Source organism: Heterodontus francisci, chromosome 10, assembly GCF_036365525.1.
Source record: "Heterodontus francisci isolate sHetFra1 chromosome 10, sHetFra1.hap1, whole genome shotgun sequence".
NCBI classification, from domain to species: domain Eukaryota; kingdom Metazoa; phylum Chordata; class Chondrichthyes; order Heterodontiformes; family Heterodontidae; genus Heterodontus; species Heterodontus francisci.
This window is the reverse complement of record NC_090380.1, coordinates 28,149,987-28,166,865: the sequence shown is the minus strand read 5'-3', so window position 1 is coordinate 28,166,865 and position 16,879 is coordinate 28,149,987. Positions and strand designations below refer to the sequence as shown.

Sequence of the window (16,879 nt, the reverse complement as noted above, 5' to 3'; positions counted from 1 at the left end):
GAGGCGCAGAGGTTTAGGGACGTAATCCCAGAGTTTAGGGCCAAGACAGCTGAAAGGACGGCTGGGCAGCTGGACAATAAACATTATGGTAAAATATGAAATGGCAGGCTACTGTGACACACAAACTCAAATAACATTTGTAGACAACACATTATCGACACAGTTAATATTGTAAATCAATATTTATGAAGAATTAGATAGTTTGTTCAAAGAGCCAGCACAGTGTGAAGGGTTAAATAGGCTCCTTCCTTGCTGTAAGATTCTATGATTATGCCTCCTTTGAACAAGAAAGTTTCTTATGGTGACAAGGCCATTGGCAGAAACCCTTCAGTATAAATAACCCACTGTTTTGCTGGAAGACAGTGAAATACTCCACTGGGGTTGGTTTCACCTGAGGCCATGCCATGGTGGTCTGCACAAGGGAAGGTCCTCTCTTCTTCTCCACCCAGGAGAGTTAAGCATGACTAGGGAAATGGGTATATGAGATGGCTTCCCACTGCCTTCCTCAGACTTAGAACAGAAATTGAACTGGTGCTGTTAACATTGTTCTAAACCACACACTAACTATCAAGCCAACTGAGTTACCCAGTCTCCTAATACAGGCCAAAAACACCAACAATGACAAAGAGTAGGTCACAGGCTCATAGGAAAATCAGAACAGCAGTAGATCATTCAGCCCCTTGAGCTGTTCTGCCATTCAATTATATCATAGCTGCTCTGTACCTCAACTCCATTTACCTGCCTTTGTTCCATGTTCCTTGATACCCTTCAAAAAATATAATCATCTCAAGCTTGAAAGCTTCAATTTACCCAGTGTCCACAACCTTTTGCTGCTATTGTGTGGTCTGCTGTAAATGGGCTGAGCAGTCAGCCCGTATAGAGGTCGGAGATGTGACTGTGGCATTGACAGTGCTTCCCTGTATATCAAGGTGTGTATCAGGGAAGGCCCACAGTTGACCTGGAAATGTCATGTCTGTGATAGTGTACTAAGTACATGTGATACCGTGGAACTACAACACTCACAGTGCACTAGGGCAGCCCGTGTCATATCACAATCGGGAAGGAATATTACAAACAACTGAGTGCCAAGGACATTCTGACAAAAATAGAGAGAGTTAACAGGAGGTTTTTCATCTCAGTGCTTCCACCAGCTCAGAAACTTGCGCATCCAGAACCAGAATTTTCAGTCCATTAATGGCTGTAATTAATCATCCTGAAGGCAATTACACTTCCCATACTTATGGCGGGAAACCGTCAATATTGATGTACCATAACCATTTTCCAGGAGTCAATAACAATGGTGATACTTACTGTACTGAGCACAATGGTTATTTCAGGCAGTCCAATAAAACCTTTGCAACCCATTAAAGTGCAAATTCCACAATGACTTATTCCTGGCTACTTAATCTTTTAAAAGTTCCACCGAATTCAGGTAAATTGGAGTGTTAAGTAAATGCTTTTCAGCTTGTACCTAGTAACTGTTCACCTAGAATGTAGGAGCTGAGTGCCTCCATCCTGCAATGCAGGCAGATGTAGTATCGTAGCAACTTACAGCATAAAAGGAGGCCATCCAGCCCCTTGCTCCTGTGCCAGCTCTTTGAAAGAGCTAACCAATTAGTCCCACACCCCTGCTCTTGCCCATAGCCCTGCAAATGTTTCAAGTATGTATCCATTTCCTTTTTGTAAATTGTTGTTGAATCTGCTTCAACCACCCTTTCAGGCAGTTCCAGTATGGGGACAACACTGGCATCTACCTGACAAAGTGAAAAAATGCCCAGGCATGTCCCGTCCACAAAAAATAAGAAAAATCCAATCCACCCAATTACTGCCCCATCAGTCTACTCTCAAACATCAGCAAAATGATGGCAGGTGTTATTGACAGTGTTGTCAAGCAGCACTTATTTGCCAATAACCTTCTCATCGATGCTCAGTTTTGGTTCTGCCAGGACCACACAGTTTCTGACTTCATTACAGCCTTGGTCCAAACATGGACAAAAGATTTGAATTCCAGAGGTGAGGGGAGAGTGACTGCCCTTGACATCAAGGCAGCATTTGATCAATTGTGACATCAAGGAGACCGAGGAAAACTGAAGTCAATGGGAATCAGGGGGGAAACTCTCCACTGGCTGGAGTCACAAAGGAAGGTGGTTGTTGTTGTTGGAGGCCAATCATCTCAGCCCCAGGACATTGTTCCAGGAGTTCCTTAGGGCAGTCTCTTAGGTCCAACCATCTTTAGCTGCTTCATCAATGACCCTTCCTCCAATGTAAGGTCAGATGGGGGGATGTTTGCTGATGCGTGCACAGTGTTCTCTACCAATCGTTATTCCTCAGATACTAAAGCAGTCCATGCCCACGTGAAGCAAGACCTGGACAACATTCAGGTTTTGGCTGAAAAGTGGCAAGTAACATTCGCATCACACAAGTGCCAGGCAATGACCATCTCCAACAAGAGAGAATATAATCAGTTCCCCTTGAAGTTCAATGACATTATCATCACCGAATCCCCCAACATCAATATCCTGGGGGCTTACCATTAACCAGAAACTTAACTGGATCAGCCACATAAATACTGTGGCTACAAGAGCAGGCCAGAGGCTGGGAATTCTGTGGTAAACTCACCTCCTACTCCCCAAAACCTTTCCACCATCTAAAGGCACAGGAGTGTGACGGAATACTCTCCACTTGCCTGGATGGGTACAGCTCCAACAACACTCAAGATGCTCGACACCATCCAGGACAAAGCAGCCCGCTTGATTGGCAGCCCATCCACCACCTTAAACATTCACTCCTTCCACCACCAATGCTCAGTGGCAGCAGTGTGTACCATCTACAAGATGCACTGCAGCAACTCACCAAGCCTCCTTCGACAACACCTTCCAAACCCACGACCTCAACAGCCGAGAAGGACAACAGCAGCAGGGGCTTGCGAACACCATCTCCAAGCCACACACCATCCTGACTTGGAACTATTTTACCATTCCTTCACTGTCACTGGGTCAAAATATTGGAAATCCCTACTTAACAGCACTGCAGGAGTACCTTCACCACATGTATTACAGCAGGGTGGCTCAAGGGGGTGGCTCACCACAATCTTCTCAAAGGCAATTAGAGATGGCATGAATGAATTAAAGAAAAAGCAGTGCATTCCAGACCTTAACACCTCGCTGTGTAAAAAAACTTATCTCCACCAGGTTCATCAATTAATTTAAATCTATGCCTTCCAGTTATCAACCCATCTGCAATTGGAAACAGTTTCTCCCTAACTACTCTATCAAAATGCTTCATTAGTTTGAACACCTCTATTAAGCCTCTGCTTAACCTTCTCTGCTCTAAGGAAAACAATCCCAGCTTCTCCACTCTCCACATAACTGATAGCATTCTAGTAGAACTCCTGTGAGCCCTCTCCAAGGCCTTGACATCCTTCCTAAAGTGTGATGCGCAGAATTAAACACAATATTTCAACTGAGGTCTAACCAGTGTTTTATGAAGTTTTAGCATCACTTCCTTGCTTTTGTACTCGATGCTTTGTTAATAAAGCCAAAGAACCCAAATGCTTTTTTCAAAGCCTTCTCAAGTTATTCTGCCACCTTTAAAGATTTATGAATGTAACCCCCCTGCCCCTCCAAGTCTCTCTGTTGATGCACCCCTTTTAAAATTGTACCATTATCACTGTTTCAGAAGTGCAGTGAAATAGTGGCTGAGTGTTAGGATCTAGATGTCGTTCAGGTGGCAGTTTTATTGCCCTGACTCTCCCCTTTAGGATGCTGAACACTGTTAATATTGCTGGAATATTGTGCCACAGTGCAATATTGGGCCATGTACTGCAGTGCAACTGACACTGCCTTTATTCTGCACTTTGACCATCCATCGCGTATAGCAGGCAAAGTACATTGGCGCTGGGGATTGTACCCACAGTTCTATATTTCATTCATCACCGAAACAGAGATTAGTCACAAGATAATTCTGTTGAGGAAAACCTTTCAACCCATTTTTTGAATTATTTATTCTCAGGATGTGAGTGTCACTGGCGAGGCCAGCATTTATTGCTAATCCCTAGGTGCCCTTGAGAAGGTGGCGGTGGGCCTTTTTGAACCTTGCAGTCCATTTGGTTAAGGTACTCAGAAGACGCTGTTAGGTAGGGAGTCCCAGGATTTTGACCCAGTGATGGTAAAGGAATGCTGACATTTCTCCAAGTTGGGAAGGAGTGTGGCTTGGAAATGATCGTGCTCCCATTTGCCTGCTGCCCTCGTCCTTCTAGGTGGTGGAGACCAGAGGTGCTCCAGAAGAAGCCTTCCAAATTCAACTTTACAATCTTCCCCATTACAGCATCAAGTTGGCACTCTTTAGTGTCCTTGACTCAATTACTTTTCTGAGCAACACCTTCTAGCTGCCAATCACTCAATATAAATCCTTCCTATATGACAACAGTGACTACACTTCAAAAGCACTTCATTGGCTGTAAAGCACTTTGAAATGTCAGTTGGTCGTGAAAGGCACTATATAAATGGATTTTTGTTTCCTTTTTCTGCAGTTTGGTTAATTTTATATTTGCTCAATGTATGATTGAAGAGGGGAGGAAAATCAGTTTTCCTTTACAAAGGCCAACCCGTTACGACTGCCTCCCTCTGAAGTATTGCTGAGAGGTGTATGCTGTTGCTGCTCTATTTTTTACAACTTCAGACCAACCCCAGAGCCAATGCAAATCAGATTATCTGGTCATTATTACATTTTGTAATTTTGTTTGTGGGAGCCTGTTGTACACAAATTGGCTTCTGAATTTCCTACCAGAGTGACTAAGGTTCAAAAAGTATTTCATTGGCAGTAAAGTGCTTTGGGATGTCCTGAGGTTGTGAAAGGTGCTATATAAAGGCAAGTGTGTCCATCTGACTCAATCCTTTTATAGGGCACAAGAAACCCTGGCTGGACCCCTCGGGCTCATCCAAAGTTCTGGCCTCCTGTTAAAATGAATATAGTTGCTCCAAGAGACTATTGGTAACTCCCCAGAACTGATCTTCCCAGAACAGCTCTGAAAAAAAAAAGTGCATGATTTACAGGAGACAAAAACATTTCAAGAGCCTTTCAGTACTGGCAACATGCATCTTAATTTATACAGCACTTTCAGAGATGGGGATGTTTCTGAAACAAAGATATTCTCCCTCCCAAAAACTTTACATAGATTTAAGGCCAATTCTACGTTGGAGATCATTTACTTGGTCATAGGAATTGTTTGTTTCACAGTCCTTTATAATACTGGTAGGACTCACCTGGTGTTGCTCATGGGACTATTTTGAAAAAGACCAAGTGTCACCTGAACAGCACTGCAAGTGCCCGCCTCAAGAGCAGGGAAGCAGTAGTATGATGCTACCATATAGACAGTCTGTTCCAACTAAAAGATGTTGAAAGTTAAAATAAACTAAATGATAATCTTGCCTTGGTCATCAATAAATACCTTCCTGTGATGCCCACCAGTCACAGAGGCCCTTGAGTGTATCAGTGGAGTCTATGTGATTTCTCTGCAGGCTTGTCTAGGCACACGTCAGACTGTGAAATGCACTTAGGCAATCAGAGCAAGCCTCCCATGGGTTCTCAATGAACTGGGACTTGTGTTGCCATACCCCAAAAAGCAACCTTCCCTCTCACTCTCAATAGTCAGAGATGCTGAATGCTCTCCTTCCTCCACATTTCCCCCTCTCCTCTTACAAGTGACTACTCTTCAAAGGTATTGGCTGTAAAGCACTTTGGGGTGCCCTAAGGTACCACTCAAGAGTCTGTCTTCACCCTTTCAATTAGTTTCTTCCCTTCTCAAATTCACTTGCTCACAAAATATTTGCTCCTGGCTCCTCTTCCCTTAACTCTAAAGACTCCCCCTCTCTCTAATCCTCATCTTGAAGTAGGGTTCCTTTCATGTTTGTTTCAGGAGCACTTTTTTTTTCTACTGCATAATCCTGAATGTAAGGACAGTACAGGAGTAGGGAAGGATGAGCACCTGTACTTTGATCCAGGGTGGTAGCAGGATTAGGAGGGTGTGTGGTGCCGTGGTGGGTGCTGGGGCACCACTTAAGAGTCAATTTTCAAATAGGTTTGTGTTTTTTTTAAATGAATGTGTTCTGTGGTAAATGCTATTCTTATGCTAGCGCTTCAAAGTAGTAGTAAAACCTGACAAACATCTAACTGATAGGAAGGTAACTGACCAACAGCTCAATATAGACACAAAGGCTGAATTTTTCCAACCCCATGATGACCGGCTTGGAGATGGTGCGGGAGACAATGAAAAGTGGAGGGAGCTGCCGGTGGGGAACTTTCCCAGGGGCAGGCTGGGAATAGGATCAGATGCCTGCTCCACAAAGGCAGGCAGTCAATTAAAGGTGCTTAAGGCCCCAGTTAGGGGCGAGCTTGCAGAGTTAGTGGCATTTTGCCACTGGCAGATTGCTCCCCCACTGCGTGCAGAGGCTGCCAGCACAATGGAGGTGCCATTCCTGCATCAGGCCTGGGGGCCATTGCAGCCTGATGCTCCATGCCCCAGGCAGCAAAGAGCATGCCCACAACCCAAACAATTCACCTAGAGGTGTTTCCCCTCCGCTCCGAGGCAACTAACAGCATTGTTCCTCATAACTTTTAATATATATCCATGCTGAGGTGTCCTCATGGTCCCCGACCAGTCCCAGCAGTGCCCACCTCTCTCGGTGCAGCTGCCGAGGCTCCAGAGTTGCCGGCCCTCTGATTGGGCTGACAGCCCGTCCTTAATAAGATGGCGAGGGCAGAGGCGGCCAACTGGAAGGCCGCTTCCGGGAAGTTTGCTGAACTGGTCTCGCTGCTGGCAAGTGCGGGCTCGGGTCCACCATTTGGTCCAGACGTCTGGGTCCCAAAGCCTGCAGCAAAATCCAGCCCAAGAGGTGGGACCTCCCACTGAAGTTTCCCCAATGCACGGGAGCGGAAAAGTCAGTTCGGGAACCCATCTGTCATGTCCGGCATTGAAATGGCAGGAAAACGGAAGGCTGAGCAGGAATTGGATAGAGTGGCAGGCTGAACTCGGAGGCTGAAAATTGGGGAGTGTTTCTCGGGAGCAAAATGAAAGCAGCCCTCGAAAGCAATGTCAGCTGATTTCAAAACAATGAGGGTGGGGTCAGACAAAATTTATAATCATACAATAGTACTGTCAGAGACACACCATAAAGAAACAAAACTTTTAATAGATATATTCAAACAGTAAAAATGGGCTCTGCGCCTACAATCTGCCTGCCCTGGAATATAGCAAAATTTAGCAGAAGTAAATAATAAACCAGTTTACGTTATTTTCAATTGCAATAATACAGGGGGCAGCAAAAAGTGCAACTCGACACTTAACAACTTGTTTAAAAAGAAATGCAATACGAATCCATCAAAAAATTACGCCGTCTTTGTTGTCCCTTTGTTCTTTGACGTAAAAAAAGACGATATATTTTTCATTCCACTCTTGTCAACCTTTGCCAAAGATTTCTGTGCAGCTGTCATCTTGGAGGGCTAAAGGGAAAAAGCAAGAGTCAACATTACTATTGTACTAAAATAAAATTGCTGAATTTAAATTATGTTATTTAAAACTCTCAAAAGTATTGTGCCTGTCCTCAGTTGATGTTGATTTATATTTATAAAATTGAATCATCAACTGATATTGAATATCTATTTTCCATGTCAATTGAAGTGTTTGGTATAATGCAACTCCTGGAAATTCAAGTTATAGAATTTACAGCATAGTTGACCATTCCAATCTTGTCGTCCTGCCTATTCTCCAGATCATTTCATATCCTTCCTTTTCAAATACTTACAGTTCCCTTCCAAATAAAGTTCAAGTCTCTGCCTCAACAGCCACTTGTAGTAAAGCATTCCATGTTCCACCAGCCATTTCTGCAAAAGGCAAATTCTTCTAGATAATCCTTATGTGTCCCCTTGTTGCTACTTTGCCAACCAATGGAAAAACAACATTCATTATTGAACCTCTCCAAGCCTTCCATAGTTCTGAAAACCTATATCAGATCGTCCTCCAACATCCACAGTTCTGAAAACCTATATCAGATCATCCTCTAACTTCCTGTCAGTGAAAAACCCCCCAATTTTTTTTCCATTCCCTATAACCTTTCATTCTGGTGAGCCATCTCTATACCCGTTCAATGGCATTCATTATTTTTCCTTTGATGGGGTGCCCAGAACACTCCATCTTTGGCTTGACCAATGTCCTATATGAATTCACTTTCTTCCTTTTATAATTTATTGACCCCAACAGACATCAGGAACATAGAAACAGGAATAGGACATTTAGCCCCTCGAACCTGTTCACAGATGATCCATACTTCAGCCCTATTTACCCACCTTGGCTCCATACTCCTCGATACCCTGACCTGACAAAAATATGTCATTCAAGTATTTATGCAATTCACTTTTGAAAGTTCCTATTGAATCTGCTTCCATACTTTCAGACAGCACTTTCCAGATTAGAACTCTGTGTAAAATATTGTTTTCCTGATGTCACTTCCAGTTCTTTTACCAATCAGCTTAAATCATTATCCTCTGGTCGCTGACCCATCTGCCACTGGAAATGGAGTCAATAAGGAGAAACTATCACACCATTCATGATTTTAAATATGTCTATCAAATCTCCTCCTTAGAGGTGAAGAGAAGTCCAACTTCTCCAGTCTCTCCAAATAACTGAATTCCCCATATTCCTGGTACTATTCCAGTGAATGTCTTCTGCATCTTAGAGTCATAGAGAGATACAGCACTGAAACAGGCCCTTCGGCCCACCAAGTCTGTGCCGACCAACAACCACCCATTTATACTCTTCTTTGGCCTCCTTATCTCGAGAGACAATGGATACGCGCCTGGAGGTGGTCAGTGGTTTGTGAAGCAGTGGCTATAAAGGCCAATTCTAGAGTGACAGGCTCTTCCACAGGTGCTGCAGAGAAATTTGTTTGTCGGGGCTGTTACACAGTTGGCTCTCCCCTTGCGCCTCTGTCTTTTTTCCTGCCAACTACTAAGTCTCTTCGACTCGCCACATTTTAGCCCCGTCTTTATGGCTGCCCGCCAGCTCTGGCGAACGCTGGCAACTGACTCCCACGACTTGTGATCAATGTCACAGGATTTCATGTCATGTTTGCAGACGTCTTTAAAGCGGAGACATGGACGGCCGGTGGGTCTGATACCAGTGGCGAGCTCGCTGTACAATGTGTCTTTGGGGATCCTGCCATCTTCCATGCGGCTCACATGGCCAAGCCATCTCAAGCGCCGCTGACTCAGTAGTGTGTACAAGCTGGGGATGTTGGCCGCCTCGAGGACTTCTGTGTTGGAGATACGGTCCTGCCACCTGGTGCCAAGTATTCTCCGGAGGCAGCGAAGATGGAATGAATTGAGACATCGCTCTTGGCTAACATACGTTGTCCAGGCCTCGCTGCCATCGAGCAAGGTACTGAGGACACAGGCCTGATACACTCGGACTTTTGTGTTCCGTGTCAGTGTGCCATTTTCCCACACTCTCTTGGCCAGTCTGGACATAGCAGTGGAAGCCTTTCCCATGCTCTTGTTGATTTCTGCATCTAGAGACAGGTTACTGGTGATAGTTGAGCCTAGGTAGGTGAACTCTTGAACCACTTCCAGAGTGTGGTCGCCAATATTGATGGATGGAGCATTTCTGACATCCTGTCCCATGATGTTTGTTTTTTTGAGGCTGATGGTTCGGCCAAATTCGTTGCAGGCAGCCGCAATCCTGTTGATGAGTCTCTGCAGACACTCTCCAGTGTGGGATGTTAATGCAGCATCGTCAGCAAAGAGGAGTTCCTGATGAGGACTTTCCGTACTTTGGTCTTCGCTCTTAGACGGGCAAGGTTGAACAACCTGCCCCCTGATCTTGTGTGGAGGAAAATTCCTTCTTCAGAGGACTTGAACGCATGTGAAAGCAGCAGGGAGAAGAAAATCCCAAAAAGTGTGCGTGCGAGAACACAGCCCTGTTTCACGCCACTCAGGATAGGAAAGGGCTCTGATGAGGAGCCACCATGATGAATTGTGCCTTTCGTATTGTCATGGAATGAGGTGATGATACTTAGTAGCTTTGGTGGGCATCCAATCTTTTCTAGTAGTCTGAAGAGGCTTTGGTGAGATCAATGAAAGCAATGTAGAGGGGCATCTGTTGTTCACGGCATTTCTCCTGTATCTGATGAAGGGAGAACAGCATGTCAACGGTCGATCTCTCTGCACGAAAGCCACACTGTGCCTCAGGGTAGACGCGCTTGGCCAGCTTCTGGAGCCTGTTCAGAGCGACTCGAGCAAAGACTTTCCCCACTATGCTGAGCAGGGAGATTCCACAGTAGTTGTTGCAGTCACCGCGGTCACCTTTGTTTTTATAGAGGGTGATGATATTGGCATCGCGCATGTCCTGGGGTACTGCTCCCTCGTCCCAGCACAGGCATAGCAGTTCATGTAGTGCTGAGAGTATAGCAGGCTTGGCACTCTTGATTATTTCAGGGGTAATGCTGTCCTTCCCAGGGGCTTTTCCACTGGCTAGAGAATCAATGGCATCACTGAGTTCCGATTTGGTTGGCTGTATGTCCAGCTCAACCATGACTGGTAGAGGCTGGGCTGCATTGAGAGCGATCTCAGTGACAGCATTCTCCCTGGAGTACAGTTCTAGGTAGTGCTCAACCCAGCTGTCCATTTGTTTGTGTTGGTCAGTGATTATGTCCCCTGATTTAGACTTGAGGGGGGCATTTATACTAATCCTACATTAATCCCATATTCCCTACCACATCCCCACCATTCTCCTACCACCTACCTACACTAGGAGCAATTTACAATGGCCAATTTACCTATCAACCTACAAGTCTTTGGCTGTGGGAGGAAACCGGAGCACCCGGCGGAAACCCACGCAGTCACAGGGAGAACTTGCAAACTCCACAGTACCCAGAACCGAACCCGGGTCGCTGGAGCTGTGAGGCTGCGGTGCTAACCACTGCGCTACTGTGCCGCCCAAGGCTTGGAATCTTCTCCAAGGCTTGAAATGCTTCTGAATGTGTGGAGCTCAGAATTGAACACGATTCTTTACACTACTCTATAGTTCTTCCATCTTTCAAGAATTTGTTTGCATATTTGCTCCTCCATCTCTTATCCACCATTTGATGCCTATGCTCTACATCCAAGGGCGTGATAGCTTCTCTATTATTCCTTAATTCTAACCAACTAGACTCAACTACATCACCCCTTTCAAATGCTATAATATTTTATTTGATCAATCCTGACACCTCACCCTGCTCCCCCCCCCCCCCCCATTTCTTTCCCTCCCCTATCTTTCATGGTCCAGTCATCTGTTCCTCCCAAACATGCTATACTTATGTTCTGCATAAAGCAGTCAAACCTAAACTGTCTTTTCACCCTTCCTCTTCCAAATTTGAACTGTGCCATCTTGTAGAAACTGTGACTCTTGTTAAACATATTGCTGCTTATGTTGCTTCTAGGATCTTAAATATTTCTACCTGAAAGGGCGGTGGAAGCAGATGCAATAGTGAACTTCAAAAGGAAATTGAATAGGAAAAAATTGCAGGGCTATGGGGGGGTGGTGATAACAGCAAGGGAGTGGAATTAATTGTATAGCTCTTTCAAAGAGCTGGCACAGGAACAGTGTGCTGAATGGCCTCTTTTCATGTAGTAAGATTCTATGATTCCAGGTCACCCCTAAGCCTTCTCTTTTGTGTAAACATTCCCAATATTTACAGCCTCTCATTATTCAGGTCCCCAATCCCAGCTATCAATTTAGTGCCCTTCGCTCTCCAATACTTTTGATATCTTTCTCATAATACAGTGCCCAGAACTGTACACAGTACTCCAGCTGGGACTCTGTACAAACTCTCAACACTTCTAGAGATATGTGCTCTATTCCTCTGGCTATACAGCCCAACAAACCTATTTGTTGCCACACGCTGTCCTAATGGCTCTAGTAACCTAAATACCAACACCCCAAACCCTCTCCTGTGTTTTATCTCGTGAACTATTATCATTCAGGTGATATCACCCACTTGATTACCTCATGGCCTTAAGTATCTTCACTCACCAGCCAACTCACTCCCAATCTAATTCTTTTACAACTTACTTCATCCTTTGCTACTTTGGACACGGTTAACAGCAGAAACCTTGTGACACATTAAAAGGTGATTAGTAGGTGTCGAATTTAGAACATTTCAGGTAGATACGCTAATTCAGGCCTGACTGTCTGAACTTTTGTTAAGGGGATAAACAGAAGGATGCACTTTCTAACGCTAATCAAAAATCATTGTCCAAGAGCTATAATTATGGAGATCACTTTTTAACCACAATAAAAAATTTAGTTTGCAGAGAACTGCACCATCTTTTTAAATGTCTGTCATTTTCCTTTGTTAATATTTAGGAACAGGAGCATACAAAACTGTTTTACAAATTCTTCAAGAAGTTGCAAAACATTTGTGCTGAAATTCAAAACTCAAACTGGTTACTGGTCGATCGTCTCCTTAGCTCAGGTGTACTCAGGCCAATTGTGTCCCGACTGAGATCAGCCAGTTCAGTATGGACTGGGAAGGAAACCTGGGATGTTTGGTCTGTCTGGCTCAGTAGCGCACACCAGCTTTCAAAGACCATGTAATAATTTCTAAAGCGTCTAAAACACTTTTGAGATTTAATTCTTCTACAGATCCTGGTGTTAAGTGCAGTCCAAACAATAACACAGGTAAAAGAATCAAGCAAGTAAGCTCCTTACCTTTTTCTCTTTTGAATCGGAGTTGAACTTGGTATAGTCCTCTTCAGCCTCCACTGGTTTGTCAGTCAGTTTCCTTTTCTGTAATGGCAGTTTACCAGGTTTTTTGTTGAATAAAGTTGTGTGACACCGACAGACTCACACTTCATTGCAGGAAAAGCTCTTTGCCAAAAAAAACCTCTAAAATATACGGCAGGTAGTTTTCAATCAAGAGTTGATTTCAGACAATTCATACAGAAGTAATCAATTTCGTGCAAATCTTCATGCAAAAGTTTCACTGAGCAGAGTCTTGTACACAGAAGCCACAATAAATCATAATGCAGCGTCTTTTCTTGCTGTGGGAACTACTTTTTCCCTCAAACAACTCAGATGGTATTACACAAGAACATAGGGACAGGAGCCTGTTTCAAGTACTTGAAGACATCCTTCAACTCTCGAAAATTCAGCACCAAGTATAAAGTATTATTTTTATACAGTGATCACCAAGCATTTCAGCAAGATTTACATCAGTATCCAGATGAACTTTGCTCACAAGACCCCTGTATTATTGCTTGTGATAACCAGAGATTCTTCATTTACATACTTCTCGACACATTCTCCGCTAATGTTAGTCAAAAAGGCAGCTCGCTCACACAGTGGGAGAACAATCCTCTTTATACTTACTAAAATGAGCAAAGGGAAACAGACCTTTTTATGGTGGTTTACCCAAGCAAGTGAAACAGCAGCAACAGAGCCATACCACCTCTTAGCCCTCTTCTGTTACATCTTTATTGACTATCAGTTTGGCTTCATTTGCACTCTGCGGCAGATTCTGCAGTAATGGATAACTTTGTGTTTACTTGCTCAGAAGTCACGGCGGCAGTGAATGAGTGAATAAGTGTGCAGGTGGATGCATATGCACGTGTGTTGTTGTCCTGTCACTGTCAGTTGAGCCATTCCCTAATGTTGGGCAAGATGGTCACCTGGAGCTTTATGTGACAAGGTGTTTTCTATATTATTTGTTCTCTTGGGATGTGGGTAATGCTGGCAAAACATCTCTAGTCTATCCCTCGTTGCCCAGGGCACATAGTAAGAACTGAAGGCTCAGTAGATTTGGCAAGTTTCCATCCCTGGAGAACATCAGTTATCAAGTTCAGTTCTGATCACTGTCGAGCAGCCGCCACGGTTACTTTCCTGCTGGCAACCAACAAATGATCAGATTTATTAAATTCAGGTGCTCCAATGCTATGATTAATATCTGGAAGTATAAAAAGGGGACGCAAGAACGCTTAGCGCACTTGTAAAAAAAAAAAATGAAATTGCATATGGGAGTCACATGCACATTAAATGATCAACTAATCAGTTTCGGTGGTGTTAGCTGAGAGAAAAACTTTAGCTAGGCATCAGGTCTCAATGTCTGACCCAAAAAACGGCACCTCCAACAGGACAGCACTCTCTCAGATTCAGCCAGACTGTCTAGTGCCCCGCCAGCAGCAGTTCTTTGTTGGGGTGGCGCTGTGCTAGTGCCGGCCCTCCGACAGGGTGGCACTCCAGCAGTGCCGGCCCTCCCTCAGCGCTGCACTGAAGTATCAGCCTAGATTATGTGCAGAAGTCCTGGAGTGGAGAATGAAATCTCAGTCGCCTGACTCAGACACGAGGGTGAAAATACTGAGCATTGCACAATTATTTCAAACAGAAACGCCAGATTTTACCGAATTACTACAGTGCTGGTTCACTTTCTAAAAATGGCTTCACGGGAACGTTTGAGATATTCTACTGTTTTGGCCAAAATATTTTTAAACGTGAAAATATTATTTTATGCATTACATTCATCCCACTCGAACTGTTTCAATCTTAAATTTTAGCTGTACATATGTCAGTACAGTAAAGCTCTGTTATCCGTCACTTTACCAACTGGAAAGCTCTATTATTTGGAATTTCTGAAATCTTCTGAGGCTTGTCTCAGAATGCCAAGTTTTCCTGAGTGCAGCAGATTGTTCTCGGCATTTCTGTACAGTAGTTAGTGATGCTGCCGGTAGTTGTGATCGTGGTGCTGCCGGTAGTTGTGATCGTGGTGCTGCCGGTAGTTGTGATCGTGGTGCTGCCGGTAGTTGTGATCGTGGTGCTGCGTCGCTGTGCTTTTGCAGTATCACGATTTATCGCCCCATCACCTTCTACATCTCATGCTTTTGTGTAATTTATATATTAAGTTTATTGTTCCTCAAGAATTCTATGCATCTTTATTGCCTCAAGATTTATGTATTGTACATCTTGTTCTTTGCATGTAATAATTTGTCTTAATATTAAAACTATTGCATTGCCTTGATGGTTCGACTCTTGATTAACCAAAATTTGATTACCCGGCACCCCTCTGGTTCGGCGCATGCCGGATGAAAAAGGTTTTACTGTAATACGGTTCACGCTACAACCTTTTTGAAAGGTTTCTATAAAACGTCATTGCAGTAAACAAAGTGACCAATGTGATTGAAACTAACCTTTGATGGTGGTTCACTTACAGCCAGTTTTGTTGAAACAGCTGGTAACCTAACAAAGAAATATAAATATTAATACAAAAGCAAAATACTGCAGATGCAATACCAAGCCTTGAGTAGGGAAGTGGTTTTAAGATTGCTAAGTACTTTTGTTAAAGAAGGACTTGCATTAAATACAGCATCTTCCACGACCTCAGGATGGTCCAAAGTGCTTCACAGACAATTCAATGCTTTTTAAGTACACTTACTGTTCTACTGAAGAGAATGTTGCAGCCAATATGTGCACAGAAAGCTCCCACAAACAGCAATGAAAGAAATGACCGAATCATGTGTTTTAGTGATGTTAGTTAGAGGGTAAATATTGGCCAGAACACCAGGAGAACTCCCCTGCTCTCCTTCGAGTATTGCCATGGTATCTTTTACCATGCACCGGAGAAGGCCCATCAAGGCGTCAACTGCACTCAAGTCTCTGGAGTGGGGCTTGAACCCACAACTTCTGACTACGAGGCGAGAGTGCTACCAACTTGGTCACGGTTAACTTCTTTTGCGTGGCTGATTGAGGTGTAAGAGAGCTCGATTCCCACTCCATTTAGTCTTTAGGACTACTTCAGTTTAGGATCCAAAACATCAAGACCCTCTAATTTGGGTAGGGTTACTCCAGGCAGCGCAAGAGTGGTGGAGCAGACACGCCTAGACCCCATCCCAAATTAAACAGATAAGATCATTGGTGTATGTGAGGCAGAGGCATCAGTGCCTCCCACCCCAGTGTGTCACCAGGAAAATCACTGCAGCATGGCACTGCTCCAAGGAAATGGCCAGTGTAGCGCTGGGTGGAATTCCTGGTTAGCTCAAGATGCCGTATTGTTGACTTTTATTCCCCCTAACCTACTAAATATTGTGCTGTCCCCCAAAAGGTGCTCATTCAGTGTGGTGTACTATGGGTGACAGCTGCCCTGCAATACCTCACTCAACTGGTCATTTGTGAGCTTAAGTCAGTGACTTAATTTATTTGGTAACAGAAGTTGAACAGTATTCTCTCCTCACCAGATACCAATGTCAGGAGTCTTTGAATAGGAATCAACAGCAGAAATCCTGGCTGATTTTCCCCTTCACTAGCTGATGGGTACTGATGCTAAATCCTGCACCCTTATTATTGCTCAAGTTGAATCAGCCAGTTCTGCAGACCTTGGATCAAATCTGGGACCCTGTACTCTGTCACCAGAGAGTGCTCCTGACAAATGAACTGGGATTATTATTTAACATAAAGAAGAAAATGTTCCATTTTATTACAGTCCTCACCACTTATAGCAGGCGTGTTGGTACTAATGTGATTTGGCCACTATATGCAGTAGGGGGCAAAACAAAAAGCAAAGTCATCTAAATAATTTTTACAACACAGCAAATCTTCAGTTAGCAATTGCATCTTGTAACTGTTAACAGTTGCATGCAGAATCTCATCACTAAGGTAACTGTACTTTAAGCACATGCAAACAGCTGACTGAACTGCTTAAGGGCCCAATTTTGCCTGAAATCAGCAGAGCCTTTTAAATCATTAAGTACATGAAATTGTTGCCGCCTCCCAAATCCGTGCTCATCTATCCCAGAACTGCATATTTGAATACCTCCAATCAGATTTCTGCCCTGCCACGGTATAGAAACAACCCAT

General features: G+C 44.0%; 1 protein-coding gene across 5 annotated transcripts in view; it reads right to left on the bottom strand.

The window, feature by feature from the left end:
• rnaseh2b (ribonuclease H2, subunit B) overlaps positions 1-16,879 on the bottom strand; it is a 68,042-nt gene that overhangs the window by 15,314 nt on the left and 35,849 nt on the right. For 4 of the 5 annotated variants that reach the window (XM_068040329.1, XM_068040330.1, XM_068040333.1 and 1 more), the window contains exon 9: positions 15,217-15,265. In XM_068040329.1, coding sequence (XP_067896430.1) covers positions 15,217-15,265 — 49 coding nt within the window. Of the gene's footprint in view, positions 1-7,170; positions 7,501-12,745; positions 12,824-15,216; positions 15,266-16,879 lie in introns of those variants that run through there. The other variant, XM_068040331.1, reaches the window with a different exon arrangement.